At 46.4% G+C, this 17,842-nt stretch overlaps 1 protein-coding gene and 1 pseudogene across 2 annotated transcripts in view; one reads left to right on the top strand and one right to left on the bottom strand.

The window, feature by feature from the left end:
- Positions 1 to 17,842, bottom strand: part of CACNA1S (calcium voltage-gated channel subunit alpha1 S) — a 342,071-nt gene that overhangs the window by 106,020 nt on the left and 218,209 nt on the right. For both annotated transcript variants that reach the window (XM_089654106.1, XM_089654105.1), the window contains 2 exons: positions 11,677 to 11,829; positions 8,095 to 8,160 (listed from right to left, as the gene is read on the bottom strand). In XM_089654106.1, the coding sequence (XP_089510232.1) occupies positions 8,095 to 8,160; positions 11,677 to 11,829 (219 nt within the window). The remainder of the gene's footprint in view (positions 1 to 8,094; positions 8,161 to 11,676; positions 11,830 to 17,842) is intronic.
- LOC149445197 (U2 spliceosomal RNA) lies at positions 148 to 240 on the top strand (annotated as a pseudogene).

The raw sequence follows: 17,842 nt of genomic DNA, 5'->3' as shown, positions 1-17,842 counted from the left end.
ATCATCACTGGGTGTCAGTTTTTGTAAATAATGGCTTGCTCTCAGTTATTTGGTTGCCAGGGGCAACAACCACTTGCTCTCATCCCTGGGCAAGACACTGCACTGCCTCCTGCAAGGCAGCCACTTGTGCCTGTGAAAATCTTGCTGATCGCTTCTCGGCCTTTTGGCTAAGATCAAGTGTAGTATCGACCTTGCCTTTAGGGGTGTCCCTGCTTCCAGCTAGGACGTTGAGAACCACTTGTATCTATCCCAGCCATTTGGTCTGTGTGGGGTACCCTCTATTCGGCCTGGTAGGATCGTCGATTAAATTTGGCTTCACCTGCTTGCTGCTATTGGGTTTGAGGCTTAGCCCCCACACAGAACGAGTTTGTGATCTTCCCCCCCCTTGTTCACTCTGCGTTACTACCTCCGGGCAGTAGACGCTCAATAGCCTTTTCAAAGGCTAAGCAAGAGTGAAGCCGCCGAGGAAGGAGAAGGAATCCGCTGAAGATCTCTTGGAAGCCCCCCTGAGAACTCCTCTGCGACAAGATGGGAAAGAATAAGCAAACCGCCAAGAAGCCTCTGACCGCCGCCTCCGCCCCTGCCAAGACCCCGGGAGAAGCCCCCTCCGCCTCCACCTCCACCTCAGAACGCTCCGGCCCTGCAGAAGGTCTCCCCCTCCTGGAGCCCTGGATGAAGCAGACAGTCGTGCTGCGGCTGAAAGAAGTGGAAGGCAGAGTCCCGGACATGACCCCGGAAGTCTTCGGCAAGAAGATGATCCTGACAACAAGGATTTAGCAAGGCAGAGACCCTGTCGGTGCAGTCCTTTATGAAAAGTATCTTCTTCGTAACTTTTGTATCGTTACAGGTCTGCAGAAGGTACTGGGAGATGGTGAAGACCTCTGGGCCCGATTCCCCTTTCCGCAAGTTTATTGCGAATTCTCCCATTCAAAGGGACGAAAGGCGGATCACGGTGTCCATGAGGAACCCTCACGTCCCTGGAAGAGATATCGCCACCTATCTCCAGAGGTTTTGCGTCGTGTTGAAGGACCCAGTCCGGATACTAGACGCCAACGGCTTCTGGACAGGTAAGTGGGCTGTGTTTTGCAGATTGCTGAGAGATCGTCCCGCTGGAGATCTCCAACACCTGCAACAGTGCTTCTCCCTGGGAGCGTCAGCAGGACTCCTACATTACCCGGATCAACCCTAGTCATGCCGCAGGTGCGGACAGCCGGGGCACGAGGGTAAGGATTGCCATGTGCTTTCATGTAGATTCTGCCGGTCTGCAGGTCACGAGACCAAGGATTGTCCGAGGTCCAAAACCTGCAACCTCTGTGGACGGTCAGAGCACGTCTACAGGGACTGCCCAGAGAGAAGCAGGACGTATGCTGGGGCCCTGAGCAAGGGCCCTGCTGCCAAACCAGCGCCACAGAAGCCTCAGAAGGACCCAGGTAAGAGGAACCCCCCTCCCCCCACCCCAGCCCCCCCTACCCCTTCGGTGTAGGAGGCCGCCCCCCCCAGACCCTGGTCCCCCTGCCCCTGGCCCCCGTGCCCCCCCCGCCCCTGGCCCTCCTGCCCCCCCCGCCCTTGGCCCTCCTGCCCCCCCGCCCCTGGCCCTCCTGCCCCCCCTGCCCCTGGCCCTCCTGCCCCCCCCTCCCGGGCTCGGTTCCGCCCCCCCTGACCTGTCCTCACAGGAGGATTTCCCGCCCCTTCCCCCTGCCACCCCTGCCAGCAGCTCTGCGGCGGGGAACAGGAAGCGGAAGAAGGAGCAGGCCAGCCCGGCGGCGGAGGACCCCTCCTCCTCCACCAAACGGCCTGCCGTCCTCCAGAATGTCGCAGGTCCTGACCCCGTGGGGGAGGACCTCGACACGCTGGAGGAAGAAGAGGTGGAAGAAGAGATGGCTCTGACCCGGTCGGAGCCAGATCTCTCCACCGATCTCTCTCAATGAGGTCCTCAACCAGATCGGTCTGAACCAGGACATGGGTCAGGCTGCAAAGGTCACAGAGGTCGCCCCCCCTCTCCAGGGGAGGTAAGCACAGCCCCTGCTGACCAACCCCTTCATCTCTTTCCCATGATGGCTGAGATCTCTATCTTTTCCATTAATGTGAGGAGCATCAAAGATGCGTCTAGGAGGCAGACTGTGCTGACCTTTCTTTCCACACAGCAGAGTGATGTCTACATGCTTCAGGAGTGCGCCCTTCCCCCTCTGAGGAGGTACACTCATTTGTCCTCCCAGTGGACCCACGGTCCCTCCTACTGGTCTGGGGGTGGCGATTGCAAGTCCGCAGGGGTAGCGGTTCTTATCAGGGGAGGACGTTTCACTGTTGACTCTGTCCACGAGCTCGTCTGTGGCCGCCTTTTGGTCATAGACGGCTCATGGGCGGGGGAGCCCGTTAGGCTCATCAACATGTACGCCTCCCCGGAGAAGAACGCGCGGCTGGAGCTTTTCCAAACCCTGCGGACGCAACTCCTCACAACGAGAACAGTAGTAATCGGCGGTGATTTTAACTGTCCGATAGAGGAGGATGGGCGCAGCTCCAGCATGTACGCTAAACTCAATGCCACCTCGAAGCTGCTCCGGGAGGTGATTGCGGAGGCTTCCCTGCAGGATTCCGTGGGATCCGTGGGGCATGGTTCCGTGAACTACTCATGGAGCTGCCCCGACGGATCTGTGTGTTCCAGGATTGACTTTGTGCTCACCTCTAGGGCAGTCAGGCACCGCGGGTTCTCCATGGTTCCTTGCTTTTTCTCTGACCACAGGGCCATTCACTTTCGGGGTGACCTGGGAGAGGGCTTTGCCCCGGGCCCAGGCTCCTGGAAGCTGAATTGCACCCTGCTGGACGATGAGGAACTGCTAGCGGAGCTCAGGGAAATCTACGGTGCCTGGCGAGAGGAGAAGTCTTTCTTTCCCAAGGTAAGCGACTGGTGGGAGTTCGTGAAAGTCAAGCTGCGCAGCTTCTTTCAGGCCAGGGGACGCCAGCAAGTGAGTGCGAGGAGGAGGGAACTAAGGAGGCTGCAGCGTCAGCGGCAGTCCCTGCAGGACCTTCATCACTGTGGCTGGGACGTGAGGCAAGACCTGGAGGACACCAAGAAGAGCTTGAAAAAGCACTTTGAGGAAGAATCCAGGCACATTGTCGTCCGTGCCAAGGTGGAGCATCTAGAGCAGTGATGGCGAACCTTTTTGAGCCCGAGTGCCCAAAACTGCAACACAAACCAACTTTTTTATTTCAAAGTGCCAACACTGCAATTAACCACTTGCCTATCTGGACGCACTGACAGACGGCACTGATCGGTGGCACTGCTGGGCATCATTGATGGGTGGCACTGATGGGCAGCACTGATGGGCGACACTGCTGGGCACCGACAGGTGGCACTGCTGGGCAGCGCTGACAGGCGACACTGCTGGGCACTGATGGGTGACACTGCTGGGCACTGATGGATGACACTGCTGGACACTGCTGGGCATCATTGATGGGTGGCACTGATGGGCAGCACTGATGGGCAACACTGCTGGGCAGCACTGACAGGTGGCACTGCTGGGCAGCACTGACAGGTGACACTGCTGGGCAGCACTGACAGGCGACACTGCTGGGCACTGATGGGTGACACTGCTGGGCACTGATGGATGGCACTGCTGGGCATCATTGATGGGCGGCACTGATGGGCAGCACTGATGGGCAAAACTGCTGGCCACTGACATGTGGCACTGCTGGGCAGCACTGACAGGTGGCACTGCTGGGCAGTACTGACAGGCGACACTGCTGGGCACTGATGGGTGACACTGCTGGGCACTGATGGATGGCACTGCTGGGCATCATTGATGGGTGGCACTGATGGGCAGCACTGATGGGCGATACTGCTGGGCACTGACATGTGGCACTGCTGGGCAGCACTGACAGGTGGCACTGCTGGGCAGCACTGACAGGCGACACTGCTGGGCACTGATGGATGGCACTGCTGGGCATCATTGATGGGTGGCACTGATGGGCGACACTGCTGAGCACTGACAGGTGACACTGCTGGGCACTGATGGATGACACTGCAAGCAGTTAATCTCACCTCTGGCAGCGTCGGTGTGGCTTCCAGCCCAGCAGCTCATTCCCATTCATGCTGAACACGTTGCCCCTGGCCCCGGAGCAGTGTGGGAGCCTCTTCCTCTTTTCCACGCCCATCCCCGGCTACATCACCCCTGGTGCCAGAGCCGCATTGGAGCCGTTTCCTCTCGTCCACGCCCACCCTGGCCCCAGAGACATGTGGGAAATGTAGTTTGATGGGGGTCCAGTGTGGACGAGATCTGGATGGCCGGTCCATGCGCGCTCATCATCTTCTTCCTGGCGTGCCCACTGAGATGGCTCTGCGTGCCAGCTCTGGCACGCGTGCCATAGGTTCGCCATCACTGATCTAGAGAAAGGTGAGAAGTGTAACTCTTTCTTTTTCAGGAAACTCCACTCAGGACACACACCCCTGTCGGAGCTGCGCGACAAGACTGGAACACTCGAGAAGGGGAAGGAGGCCGTGATGGAAGTGGTCAGCGACTACTACACCGACCTCTACTCCCCCAAAGAAACAAACACGGAAGCGGCCGACAGATTCTTGTCAGGTATCTCTAACGCTATTGATCCTGCAGGTTTGTCGGCCACCAACGCCCCCTTGACGTTGGAGGAGCTGCACTCTGCCGCTAAATCCTTTAGGCGGGGCAGGACCCCGGGCTGCGACGGTCTCCCAGCAGAGCTCTATGTAGCGCTGTGGGACCTCGTGGGCCCGGACCTGCTCGAGCTGTACGAGGAGATGGTGGTGGAGGGCAGGATGCCTCCTTCGTTGAGGGAGGGGATGATCACGATCCTGTACAAGCGTAAGGGGGAGAGATGTGACTTGAAAAATTGGCATCCCATCTCTCTCCTGAACGTGGACTACAAGATCCTCGCCAAAGTCATGGCGAACAGGCTGAAGGCTGTCATTGGACAGATCATCCACCCGGATCAGACTTGCGGCATTCCTGGCCGCAGGATTGCGGACAGCCTAGCGCTTGTCCGGGACACGGTCCAATACACCAAGGACCGCCGTGTGCACGCGGCCCTGGTCAGTCTTGATCAGGAAAAGGCCTTTGACCGTGTCTCCCATGGGTTTATGTGCAGAGCCCTGCGCAGGTTTGGTCTCGGGGAAATGTTTTGTTCGTACGTTGACATTATGTATAATGATATTTGCAGTTCCTTGCAGGTGAACGGCTGGAAAACTGACCCCTTCCCGGTCCTCTCCGGGGTCAGACAAGGCTGCCCTCTTTCACCTCTGCTTTTTGTTTGCTGTATAGAGCTCTTCACCGAATGCATCAGCCGGAATCCAGAGATCGGGGGAATCACCGCACCGGGACCAGACAGACGGGAAGTGAAGTGCTCGCTCTACATGGACGACGTGACGGTGTTCTGTGCCAACCAGCGCTCCATCGACCTGCTCGTCCAGACCTGCGAGGACTTAGGCCAAGCTTCGGGGGCAAAAGTCAACTGCGGGAAGTCGGAAGTCATGCTCTTCGGAAAGTGGTTCCTGCCTTCTTCTGCATCCATGCCCTTTGGCATCAAGACAGACTTCATGAAAATTCTGGGAGTTTGGTTTGGTGCCGAGGGCACAGCCCTGAAGTCTTGGGAGGAGAGACTGGCTAAAATGCGTCAGAAATTTGGACTTTGGAGCCTCAGAGACCTCACCATCGAAGGGAAGACACTGGTACTCCGCAGCGAGATTCTCCCTGTGTTGCAGTACCTCGCCCAGGCCTGGCCCCCACGGGTCAACACTTGTAAGGCCATCACCAGGGCGGTGTTTCACTTCATCTGGGGCTCCAAGATGGACAGAGTGAAGTGGGCAGTCATGTTCAAGGAACCCCTCAAGGGCGGTAAGGGCGTGCCCGACATCGCCACCCAACTGAGGGTGTTCTTTGCTTGCAACTGCATCCGCAGAACTTTGCCCAAAAGGATTATGGACTCTGGCGGGAACGCAATGTCTCGCTTCTTCCTGTTGCCTCTCTGGAGGTCCCTCGGATGGGACAATTGGGACAGTTCCATCCCCTACAACTGGGACGCCCCTTGGTACTACTTGGATACCTTCAAGTTCATCAAGGAGCAGGGGCTGCAGGGAGTCAAGCCTGACTTGTGGAAACCAAAGACCATTTACAAGCTCATCAGAGCAAGCGACATTTTGGAGTCGGTTCCAGGCCTGCCTTCAGACACCTGCAAGGTGGTCTGGAGGAATGTTTCTTCAAACATTCTCACCAACAGGCACAAAGACCTGGCATGGATGGCAATCCAAGGGGGGTTGCCTCTCAGGACATTTATGCATGCCAGGAACCTGAGCAGATACAGACACTGCCCCTTCTGCATCATCCATGAGGAAACGTCTCACCACGTTTTCTGGGAGTGCTCATTTGCTCAGGCCCTGTTGGGGGCCCTGGAACCTGAACTCAAAGACTTTGTACCACAGACAGCCATCACTCACTTTGGGGTGTTGAATGGACTGTTCTGTGGAACTTTTTCTCTGGAGGACATTGACGGCGCCTGGCGGGTGCTGTGTTGCTTTAAGGACGCTTTATGGTGCGCCAGGAAGCGCCTCATCCACCAGCGGGAGAGGATGTCCATTGAGGACTGTCGCAGACTGATCCTCAGTCTGCTCAGAGACTATACCTTGATGGACTTTAAGGAGGAAGAGGACGTCTGAAAATCTCCCCTTCCCCCTACTCCCCCTTTCGTGTCTTTGTCCCTTCAATAAAGCTTCGGGCCTGTGTTTTCCCCTTTTTTCCCCTCCCCCCACACACCCGATGCTTATTGTAGATTGTAAACTCCGGCTTTCGTTTTTGCATGACTTAGTAATGTTAGAAAAATGTACTGTGTATCAGGATGCTATGGTTTCGGGGTAAGCGGCGTTATGCATGACGTGTTGGTCTGGGGATTCATCCTCCACGCACATCACGTCAAGCATCATACCGCTGAGCGAATGTATTTATTTCTGAATGTATTTATCGTATGCTTGGAACTGTATTGCAATGTGGTGCGCTGCGTCGCAGTACAGGGTGAGATGTACCCCGATTACAAGTATCATGTTGTTTTTGATGCTTCTGTAATAAAAGTATCTTTTCAATCAAAAAAAAAAATCTTGCTGGGCTTTAAAGTGGGCAGCCAGCAACTGAGTGTTTTCCTGTTGTGCAGCTACAGCCTGTGCCAGGTCCTGCTGCTGCTGAGTTATTGCCTGCTCATGGCGACGGCTAGCCTCCACGGTGGCTTGGTGCTTTGATGTCCTCCTCCATGTCTTTTCCTGCTGCTTGCAGTGCCTGAGCTGACTTGACATGCCATAGGTACACTGTCTTTTTAAAAATGTCAGTTTCAGTTTTAAACGGCTTTTGCAGCTGCAATTCACTGCATCCACTTGTGATATTCAAACAGCATAAAGAAAACATAAAGAGACATAAAGTTCACAGATGGGATTTACCCCAAGGTTAGCCCAGTCCAACTCTGGCCAACTCTGGCAGCTCCCAGTACACATGCAGCACTCCAACAGGTCTCTCTCAAAACTCCTACTCCCCACCCCTGATATTCAGAGCTTCCTGTTTTATGTGCTGATCCCTAGAGGCTGCTTAAACCCCCAGGAACTGGAGTCCCCGTAGTCAGGAATGGAGGTTCTTTTACACCTGAATGTCACTCCGAACCTCCAGAATTCTGAGTTCCCAAAATACGTCTCTTCTAATAGAGAGATAAGTGCGAGTCAGTCCTCTCCTTTACATGACTACCCTCAGAATACCTCACCCATAACGGGTGAGACCCCTGAGTACACACACCTTTTTTTTTTTCCCTTAAAGGGACCATAACCCGAATATTGGTGCCACATAGCACCCCTCCAGGACCCATCTCTGACATCCTGTACATATTCCCCCCACCGGAGTTGTTGGAGGCACCATTTGACATCAGACAATGCACTCGCCATCCCTAGTGTCCTGTACATTACATACAGTGATTTGTACACAAATTGTCTAATGTATGGAGGTATGTCTAGTTATAGCATACCATGTAAAAAAAAATCCCAAAAAACCCAGATACTAGAATTTGAAAAGAGCGTTTAGTTACTTAGTAAGTATTTACCTGCATCCCAATGACTGCATAGATGAAAAACAGCATCACAATAAGTAGGGCTACATATGGAAGTGCCTGAGGAAAAATATAATACAAATGGGTATCTCATTTCAAGAGTATTAAACCGTCAAAGATTACTATAGACATTATATAGTGGTTGGATAATCCAGTTCAAAAAATATACATCTTAAAATGACTGTCATAATATCACCTGAGTCAATGCACTCAGCAGCATACAGTATCTGAAGCTATACTTATACAAGAGGAACAAAACATATCAGTGGAAAACATTGCAGACTTCTAGCCCCAAAATAATCAGTGAGCGGTGACTGCTAGAGATCTAGGAGCCTTTGTACAATCCTACCAAAGTAATCAGGATTGCACTACGACTATCTGTGGATACTAGAGATGAGCGAATTATTCAAAAATTCGATTCGGCTGATTCGCCGAATTTGCGGGAGAAATTTGATTCGATGCAAATTTATTCGCCGCAAATTTAACTTATTTAAAGGGTTTCTAGGCTTCAGAGAGCCTTTATATTAGTGCAGAACACTGTACCTTTAATTTAAATGCCCTTGGAGTCTGCTGGGGAAGAGAAATAATACTGTCAGTCAGTATGACATGCAGATGAGTGCCGTCGATCTTAGAATCACCGCACACTTCACTCATTTGGGCAGTCACGGGGCACGACGAAGAAGAAGAAGAAGAAGAATGAAAAGAAGAATGAAAAGAAGAAGAAGAATGAAAAGAAGAAGAAGAAGAATGAAAAGAAGAAGAAGAATGAAAAGAAGAAGAAGAAGAATGAAAAGAAGAAGAAGAAGAATGAAAAGAAGAAGAAGAATAATGAAAAGAAGAATGAAAAGAAGAATGAAAAGAAGAAGAAGAATGAAAAGAAGAAGAAGAAGAATGAAAAGAAGAATGAAAAGAAGAATTAAAAGAAGAATGAAAAGAAGAAGAAGAAGAAGAAGAAGAATTAAAAGAAGAATGAGAAGAATGAAAAGAAGAATGAAAAGAAGTAGAAGAAGAATGAAAAGAAGTAGAAGAAGAATGAAAAGAAGAAGAAGAATGAAAAGAAGAATGAAAAGAAGAAGAAGAATGAAAAGAAGAATGAAAAGAAGAAGAAGAAGAATGAAAAGAAGAAGAAGAAGAATGAAAAGAAGAAGAAAAAGAATGAAAAGAAGAAGAAGAATGAAAAGAAGAATGAGAAGAAGAATGAAAAGAAGAATTAAAAGAAGAATGAGAAGAATGAAAAGAAGAATGAAAAGAAGAAGAAGAAGAATGAAAAAAAGAAGAAGAAGAATGAAAAGAAGAATGAAAAGAAGAAGAAGAATGAAAAGAAGAATGAAAAGAAGAAGAAGAAGAATGAAAAGAAGAAGAAGAAGAATGAAAAGAAGAAGAAGAAGAATGAAAAGAAGAAGAATGAAAAGAAGAATGAAAAGAAGAAGAAGAATGAAAAGAAGAAGAAGAAGAATGAAAAGAGGAAGAAGAAGAATGAGAAGAAGAATGAAAAGAAGAATGAGAAGAATGAAAAGAAGAATGAAAAGAAGAAGAAGAAGAATGAAAAGAAGAAGAAGAAGAATGAAAAGAAGAATGAAAAGAAGAAGAAGAATGAAAAGAAGAGGAAGAAGAATGAAAAGAAGAGGAAGAAGAATGAAAAGAAGAAGAAGAAGAATGAAAAGAAGAAGAAGAAGAATGAAAAGAAGAATGAAAAGAAGAAGAAGAAGAATGAAAAGAAGAAGAAGAAGAATGAAAAGAAGAATGAAAAGAAGAAGAAGAAGAAGAATGAAAAGAAGAAGAATGAAAAGAAGAAGAATTCCAGTACAGCAAAAAGTGTATCTGCAGAGAGCTCCGCTATTTCTGACAGTTCTCTGACAGTTCTGACAGTTCATTTACAGCGGTTGAAACATTGCATCTATTTATTTCCGAATAAAAACATCTGTATCCTAAATGGAAACAAATAGATACAATGTTTCAACCGCTGTAAATGAACTGTCAGAACTGTCAGAGAACTGTCAGAAATAGCGGAGCTCTCTGCAGTGACACTTTTGCCGGCTGATCGGGGAAAATTCGATTCGTGCATCCGAAGTTTGCTAAAATTCGGATTCGATGCAAATCGAATTTTTCCTAATATTCGAAACGAATTCCACTTCGCCAAGTTCGATTCGCTCATCTCTAGTGGATACCTAAAATGGGATGTGTTTTACACTCTATAGCAGCCTTTTATTTCTATTGAAGTTTTGAAAATAAGTACAAAACATAGCCTTGGGGCACCCCCCAGCTCATAGAACAGAACACCACAAAACAAAGTTAAAATAACAATCTTCTGCTCAGGTCTATTCCCTCGCATGTGAACAGCATGAATATCTGGATGACATTACCCCCTAGCAGTGATGGATTTAGGTTTTGTGCTGCCCTAGGCAACAAAAAAATTGTCTGCCCCCACGGACACCGACCAACACCACCCCCTCCTTCCCCTCCCGCGGAGAGAGCCTGGCATTGACCAATAACTCCCCTGCCCCCCACCCGGGAAAGCCTTTGACTACACCCCCTCACCACTCATCTTCACATCTCCGGACATCCTCGGGAACAAGAGTCAGGCTCTAAATACACCATCAAACAGCCCACAGCCTCTCTTGGATCCCACCTGGTTCCCATGGCGCACGTGTCCCTTCTTTCATCCCTTCTTCTGGGGGAAGGTGCTACCTCACGAAAAATGCCGCCCTAGGCAAGTGCCTTGTTTGCCTTGTAGTACATACACCCCTGCCCCCCTAGCACATGCATCGAACCAGGAGCAAAGTTATAAATTATGATTAGACAATCCCAGCAGATTATGCAATAAACTAAAAATACCACACGCACAGCAGTAGTGCAGAATTATATTTTAGCTCACACCAATCACCCACTATTAGACGGGGATTGCTTCCCAGTAACTTAGTTACGTAATTACATGAAGTTACATAGTTGGTAAAGTTCAATAAAGACACCAGTCACTCCAGTTCAACCTGTGTTAGTGTCACATAACATCAATGTTGTGGGGTGATGAGGGCACATAGGAAACAATTGTTTTCTATGTGCCCTAACAGAGGCTTGTATTTATCCAGTGCAGACAAAGTGTGAACAAACCCTAATTCAAGAATGATTTTAGGAGCATCTTAATCTGATTTCGTGTACAATTGAATATAAGTGTATAAGCATGATGCATTTGCCCAAAGCCTGACAAAGGCCTCAAAAATAGTTATAATCATCCAGTAGGTAAGGATAACATATGGAATTAAATCATTCTGGTGATACTATACTTTGAATCAAAAATGTATCTTTTGCAGCGTGCATTCTAAGATATTGCATCAGTTGCAATTTTTGATACTTAAATCATATCGTAAACATAGTGTGGGGAATTTACTAAAACTGGACATCTTAGTGATCAGGTTTCTTTATTTTATTGGGCTTACTTCATTTAGCAGTATTTTTTTGGGGGCAACATGTAAGCAAAATTCCCTAAAATGAAAATCTACTAAGAAATGATGATTTCAGTAATGTGAACTATGTTCAGGTTTAATGCACTAATATTTTCATTAAAAAGTCTTTAGTTACCTGGAAGGATTTTATAAAGGTCCAGAGAAGAGTCCTGACTCCCTCTCCTCGACTCAGTAACTTTACCAAACGCAGAACACGGAACAGCCGGAAGAAAGTAATTGAAATTCGTGAAGACTCATCAGCACCTGGGGTTGCAGGGATACCCGGGGTCTAGAGTGGTATAATTAAAAAGAACTGTTATTAAAATATTTAATGCAGCATAACCAGTACTCCCAAAAAGGAAGAGCATTTGAACTCTGACACCATTACAAAGGAAAGTATGATTTCAAATCTTCTAGTGCAGACTTGTTTGGGTAATTGTTTGCTTACATTTTGCACATTATTATATACAGTATCCTTCTGTTCTGTCCTACAAAGTTTGATACCCCACAACATAAGTGTCATTCTTTAGATGCCATGTGACCATGGATGCTCTACACTGCATAGTTTTTCCTCATTTCTCCTAGCTGTCAGTAACACAAATCATACTGCACAATTTAATGATAATAGTAAAAATTAGAAGGTTTGAAGGACTTGCAAAATGTGAATGGTTGCTGAATTAGCAATATACAGCTGTTTTACAATATATAATTATTTACTACAAATGCATATAATGGACATTCTGTAGTGGAAATAGAAATTCTGCTACACCCGACGTGTAAAGATGAACTATTAGTTCAATAAGGTTAATAAAACAGTTTTTGTTTTCTGCGTTCCTCCTGTAACATAGTTTATTATATGTTATTTCTACTAGCAAATGCGTTAATTTTTCACATTTATGCAGGCGGGAACTACACAATCCAAACGTGAGCAACAGAATATATTGGATAAGCTAGATAATTTAGAAAACCGCTCTCGCAGGAACAACATGCGCGTTGTAGGCCTCCCAGAATCCTACAACTCAGGTTTATTATCTGATATCTGCTCTAAATGCGTTCCTGCAGCATTGGGCATCACAACACCTTGCCAGGTCGAAAGGGCTCATCGCTTAGGAGCGCCCTCAAACGACAGACGCACGCCGCTCTCAACAATCGTCAAATATCTCAATTACGCGGACCGGGTAGCTATACTCAATTCGTTTTGCATCTCACAGTCCCTGCCGCTAGATGGTCATAAGTTATTACTATTTGCTGACTACTCGCAAGAAGTCTCTCACAAAAGACAAGCATTCCAACAAATTTGTGCTACTCTATTTCAAAAAGGGGTCAAATTCACCCTCGCTTACTCTGCTACACTTCGCTTCACTACGCCTGCAGGGGAACCTAAATCATTCACACACCCAGAGGAAGCCCTTCAGTACTTTCAAAACAATCTATCAGAGGTCATGGGCCCTCCACAGCCACAGCATTCACCACGAGACCCCGGCCCACGAGACCAGCGTAGTCCACGAAAAGAACCACCAAAACGCCAATGCACCAACCATACCTCGGCAAAACAAAGATCTTACTGACAATCGTCGCTTACCTCATCCAAATACCCTCTTACTGATATTTCAAACCTTATGCTACAGCATTTCACTGTCTCATATTGTTCTTAACCATCTGAGATGTTCAGATATTTTTCCAAGTTCTCAGGTTCTCGCTTTTTTTCTATTTAAAAAAAGTGATGTCTGTGTAATGCCTTACTATATTCTTTGGCTGCTGCGCTGCTGTTGATAATAGGGCGAGCTGGCCCATCCTTCAATGGTGGTACATGCTACTATCGGGGGCCATCCTCTCTTCGCACTTGGCTATGCAACCCCACGGTGCAGGCTTCACACCCTATCATTTCCGGTAACGCAGGCCAAAGATAGGAGACAACATGTGGAATAATGTGAAGTTCATGATGCCTATGCAGGCTATTGTTACTTTTATTTTTACAATAGACCCCTGTTGGGTCATCTTGATATCTTTATTTGTCCCCCCCTTCTTTCTTTCTCTTTCCCATCTTTTCACTATTCTCCCCTTACCCAGAGACCCCACAATGCCCTACTCTCTTGCAATGCAACGAGAAAACATGGATCGCAGTGATGAGTCTGTGGTACTGCTAACACATACAGAAGATTTTACGTCTAGTCTGAGCACCCTCATATTCACACTCGCATGACTTGTGTAATTTAATTTTAAGGGTCTGAGATCTCCCCACAAACGCATGGCTATCCTTCCCCATCTAAAACGTATGAAAACAGATATCGCGTTTCTTCAAGAAACTCACTTAAAACAAACAGACTTTACACGCATGAAAAAATTGTGGGTGGGACAAGTGCTGGGATCACCCTCGCCCATTGGCAAAGCGGAGTAATTATCCTCATACATAAATGTCTTACCCCTGACATTTTAACGGTAGCTACAGATGAGGAGGGCCGTTACATCACTGCACACATTAAAATAGACTCCTCCCCACTGGTATTGGTTAACATATACGTCCCGAACTCCACACCCAAGCCATTCTTCCAAGATCTCTCCTCTTATCAAACTTTATACACCTTCCATTAGTGTTGGAGGGGACTTTAACCAATACATGAACATACAGGAAGATAAATCAAAACCTACTATCCCAAATTTCCCATTCCTCCCCCCCCCCCCAACACACACGCTATTGAACAGCTTCACAGAAGCATTACAACTCACTGACATTTGGCGTCTGTCTCATCCAGAAGGAAGAGAATATACTTTCTTTTCCTCCATTCACCATACTCTGTCCAGGATCGATTATTTCTTCGTCAACAACCTTTTATTACAAAACATCAAAGATTCTGATATACACGACATAGCGATCTCCGACCACTCCCTGATTTCTATTTCCATACAACACGCACAGCATAACCAACACTCACGTACATGGCGTTTCCCATCCTTCCTGGCAAAAAATAGGGACTTACTCCAGGTATTAAATACTGCCTGGACTGAGTTCTGTGACACAAATGCAGAGCACCAAACTAACCCCAATCTCTTTTGGTACACAGGCAATGTGGTTCTACAAGGTAGAATCATAGCGTTTACATTCACCTACAAGAAAAACCTTCTCCGAAATTACACAGAAGCAAGCCTCTGTCTAAGACAGGCACAAAAAGACTTGGCAGGCCTCAACTCCCATGAAAATAGGAAAACATGGTCAAAGGCCAAAAAACACTTTGATACATGGGCAGCAGCTCAGGAAGCCACACACCAATCCCATAGTGACCTGCAATTTCATAAATTCGGCAACAAGCCGGGCAAGCTGTTAGCACGATTATGTAGAAAACCATTAACACCTACCCTCTTTACATCTCTGAGGGATACACAGGGAACATTAAAAAGCGACCCTTTAGACATTATTTCCATTTTAGAAAATTACTATCAAACTCTATACGGCTCAGATCCTATAGACACTACTAAGGCCACTTCCTTCCTAGACATTATTTTGTTGCCACGGTTAGACCCAACCGCACTACAAGCTCTGAATGCTCCCATCACTCAGGTGGATATATCTCTAGCCATTAATTCACTTACGATTGGTAAAGCCCCAGGGCCAGATGGCTATACAGCCGAATTTTACAAACACATGGCTGAAACTCTTTCCCCTACCCTACAAGCGGTGTTCCAATCCATTCAGGGGGGAGGAGACACCTTCCCTCCAGATTTCAAGCCCACATTAAATTGATTGCCAAAAAAGACAAAGACCCAACTGTAGTAGCTTTTGGGGGACTATTTATTAAAAAAATTATTTTATTCCAAACTTGGGAATCCCAGCTGACTGTTAGGGGTTAACATTCTAGAGTGAATTTCAAGGGATATTTCAAGAGGTTATCACAAAAACCAGTGAGTGGAAGAAACTTGTTTGAAAGACAATGAGACACACACTTCTATTGAAATTCCTACAGGTGATCAAAGTCCCAGAAAAGACAATGGGGGATCTGATGTTGATTAGTCTAAGACCTGGCAGATATATGTTTCCTAAACCAATGGCATGGTCTATGGGAAGCTAGGAGATACTTCAATGGCAGGAAACTTAATTATAGGTAGTCAAACACTACTATTTGGACTTCTGCAGGTGAACATATACGAGGTATGGAAGTGACAATAGGGTAACCAAACCTGATTGTCTGAGAGCTCACACAAAACCTTGGAAGTGTGGATTCCCAGAGGAGACTTCTTGAAATATGACAATACACTATTATCCACTGAGGTAAAAATATAACTGGCTGTTTACACTAGCTCCCACACAATCAACAGGTAAACAGAGGGTCTTTCCTATTCATGGGAACTTCATTCCTTAAACCAAAAAGGTGAAGCTTAGGTCATCTAAGCTAAGAACTTGATATCTACCTACAGAGACATTATCAAAAGGCATATTACTAACAATTTTTATCAAGGGAAAATATGTTTGAGAAGGTTAGGTGTTGCATACCACTCAATTAAGTGTGAAATGATGAAGAATAAGATGATTCGTGAATTGGTGTCAATTATACATTTCCAAAAGAAATCAAATGTTTCAAAACAGTTAAATATCAGGGAAGTGAAGAACCAAATGTATGTACATCTTTCTATGGTTCTCATTCAAGAGTAATATCAACGATACTTGAATAGGATACATATATATTTGATACCTAAAGACATGTTATTTCAATCAAAGGATGAATCATCATTACAACACAAATTGTTTTGTAATCCCTGTTTTGTAAATTGTATTTTTCCTCTCTTTACTATTATCTATATCTATTGTTTGATCATAGAAATTAGCCTGTTATATTTTTGATTATATGTACAAGTATGCAGTTATCACCAGTATTTTGCGTTTGTATTAATATATATATAAATTTTGTACATAAATAAATTTATTTATTTATTTACTGAAAAGGCAATTTTTGTGTATATGGTACGAAATCATACTGGCTAAAAGAACTCAAGGTATATTATTAAGTGGTGATCAAATTATTAAGGTGTCCAAATTATTGGTTCATTAAATATTTGCCGTATTTTAACAGCTGGAGGCACTGCGATATTTTGTTTAAGGGAGAAGACACCGCCCTACATATTTAGAATAAATTATTACATAAACCACCACATGACGGAACCTGGATCATATCGGCCAATCTCGACGCAAAACTCTCGTCTAGCAACTATACTACCAATTTTTGTCCATCTATCACAAGCAGGGTTTGTGCAGGGTCATTCGGCGGCTTCAAATATTCGCAAGGTGATAGCTGTCCTGTGTCAAGCATCTACTGACAACACTCAAGGCGCAGCAATCGTCTCATTAGTTCACAAAAATGCATTTGACAATGTCAACTTTGAATGGCTATTCTTAACACTACTGAAGTTTGGATTTGAAGGCCCCTTTATGCACCTGATCCAAGACATGTATTCATCCCCAACAGTCCAGGTCATAGCAGCAGGCCAGATATCTAACCCAATCCAACTTCACAAGGGCACTAGACAGGGCTGCCCTCTATCCCCTTTACTTTTTAACTTGGCCCTGGAACCATTAGCACGCTTTCTATTATTTCACTTTGACCTCCATGGCATCACAATAGGGCAACAAGAGTTGAGGCTTGCTTTGTTTGCAGACGACATATTAATTTTTACCTCACACCCATCTTTCGACCTACCATACATTCAACATATTTTCTCATCCTTCCGCCTTTGTTCAGGGCTCCATATAAATTTCTCTAAAAGTGAGGTGCTTCCACTATTTCATTCCTCCCGGTATGGACGCAAAATTCGATCTTTAAAATTGCTACCAAGTATATCACTTACCTAGGCATAAAGATAGGGAAACTAACTTCATCCCTCTATGAGCTAAAGTATGCACCCACGATTACTAAAATTATTGGGGAACTAGAAATGTGGAAGGATCTACTGCTCTCACTCCTGGGCAGATCACACCTCTTTAAGATGGTGATTTTCCCAAAACTTCTATATCCGCTCCAGACCATACCTCTTCTCCTTAAACACAGAGACATAACGAGGCTAAATCGGGCAATTTCAACCTTGCTATGGAAAAGCAAACGTTCCCGTATAGCACTGGCCAAATTATTCCTGCCACGAAGCGAACGTGCGAGCCTATAATCTTTCATGTCTGCTCTGTATATGTCTAGACTGGCTCACCCAATCTTCCAAAAACTCCAATCATCACATTGAATCTGCATTAGCACATCCCTACGATCTATCGGCCTTACTACATTCCAATGTAAACTCTCTTCCACCCCACTTGAAACATAATT

The sequence above is a fragment of the Staurois parvus genome, unplaced genomic scaffold, assembly GCF_062004578.1.
Source record: "Staurois parvus isolate SC_StPar_1 unplaced genomic scaffold, SC_StPar_1.0 ptg000744l, whole genome shotgun sequence".
Taxonomy (NCBI): domain Eukaryota; kingdom Metazoa; phylum Chordata; class Amphibia; order Anura; family Ranidae; genus Staurois; species Staurois parvus.
The sequence above is the reverse complement of the archived record's forward strand: the minus strand, read 5'-3'. Positions and strand labels throughout refer to the sequence as shown.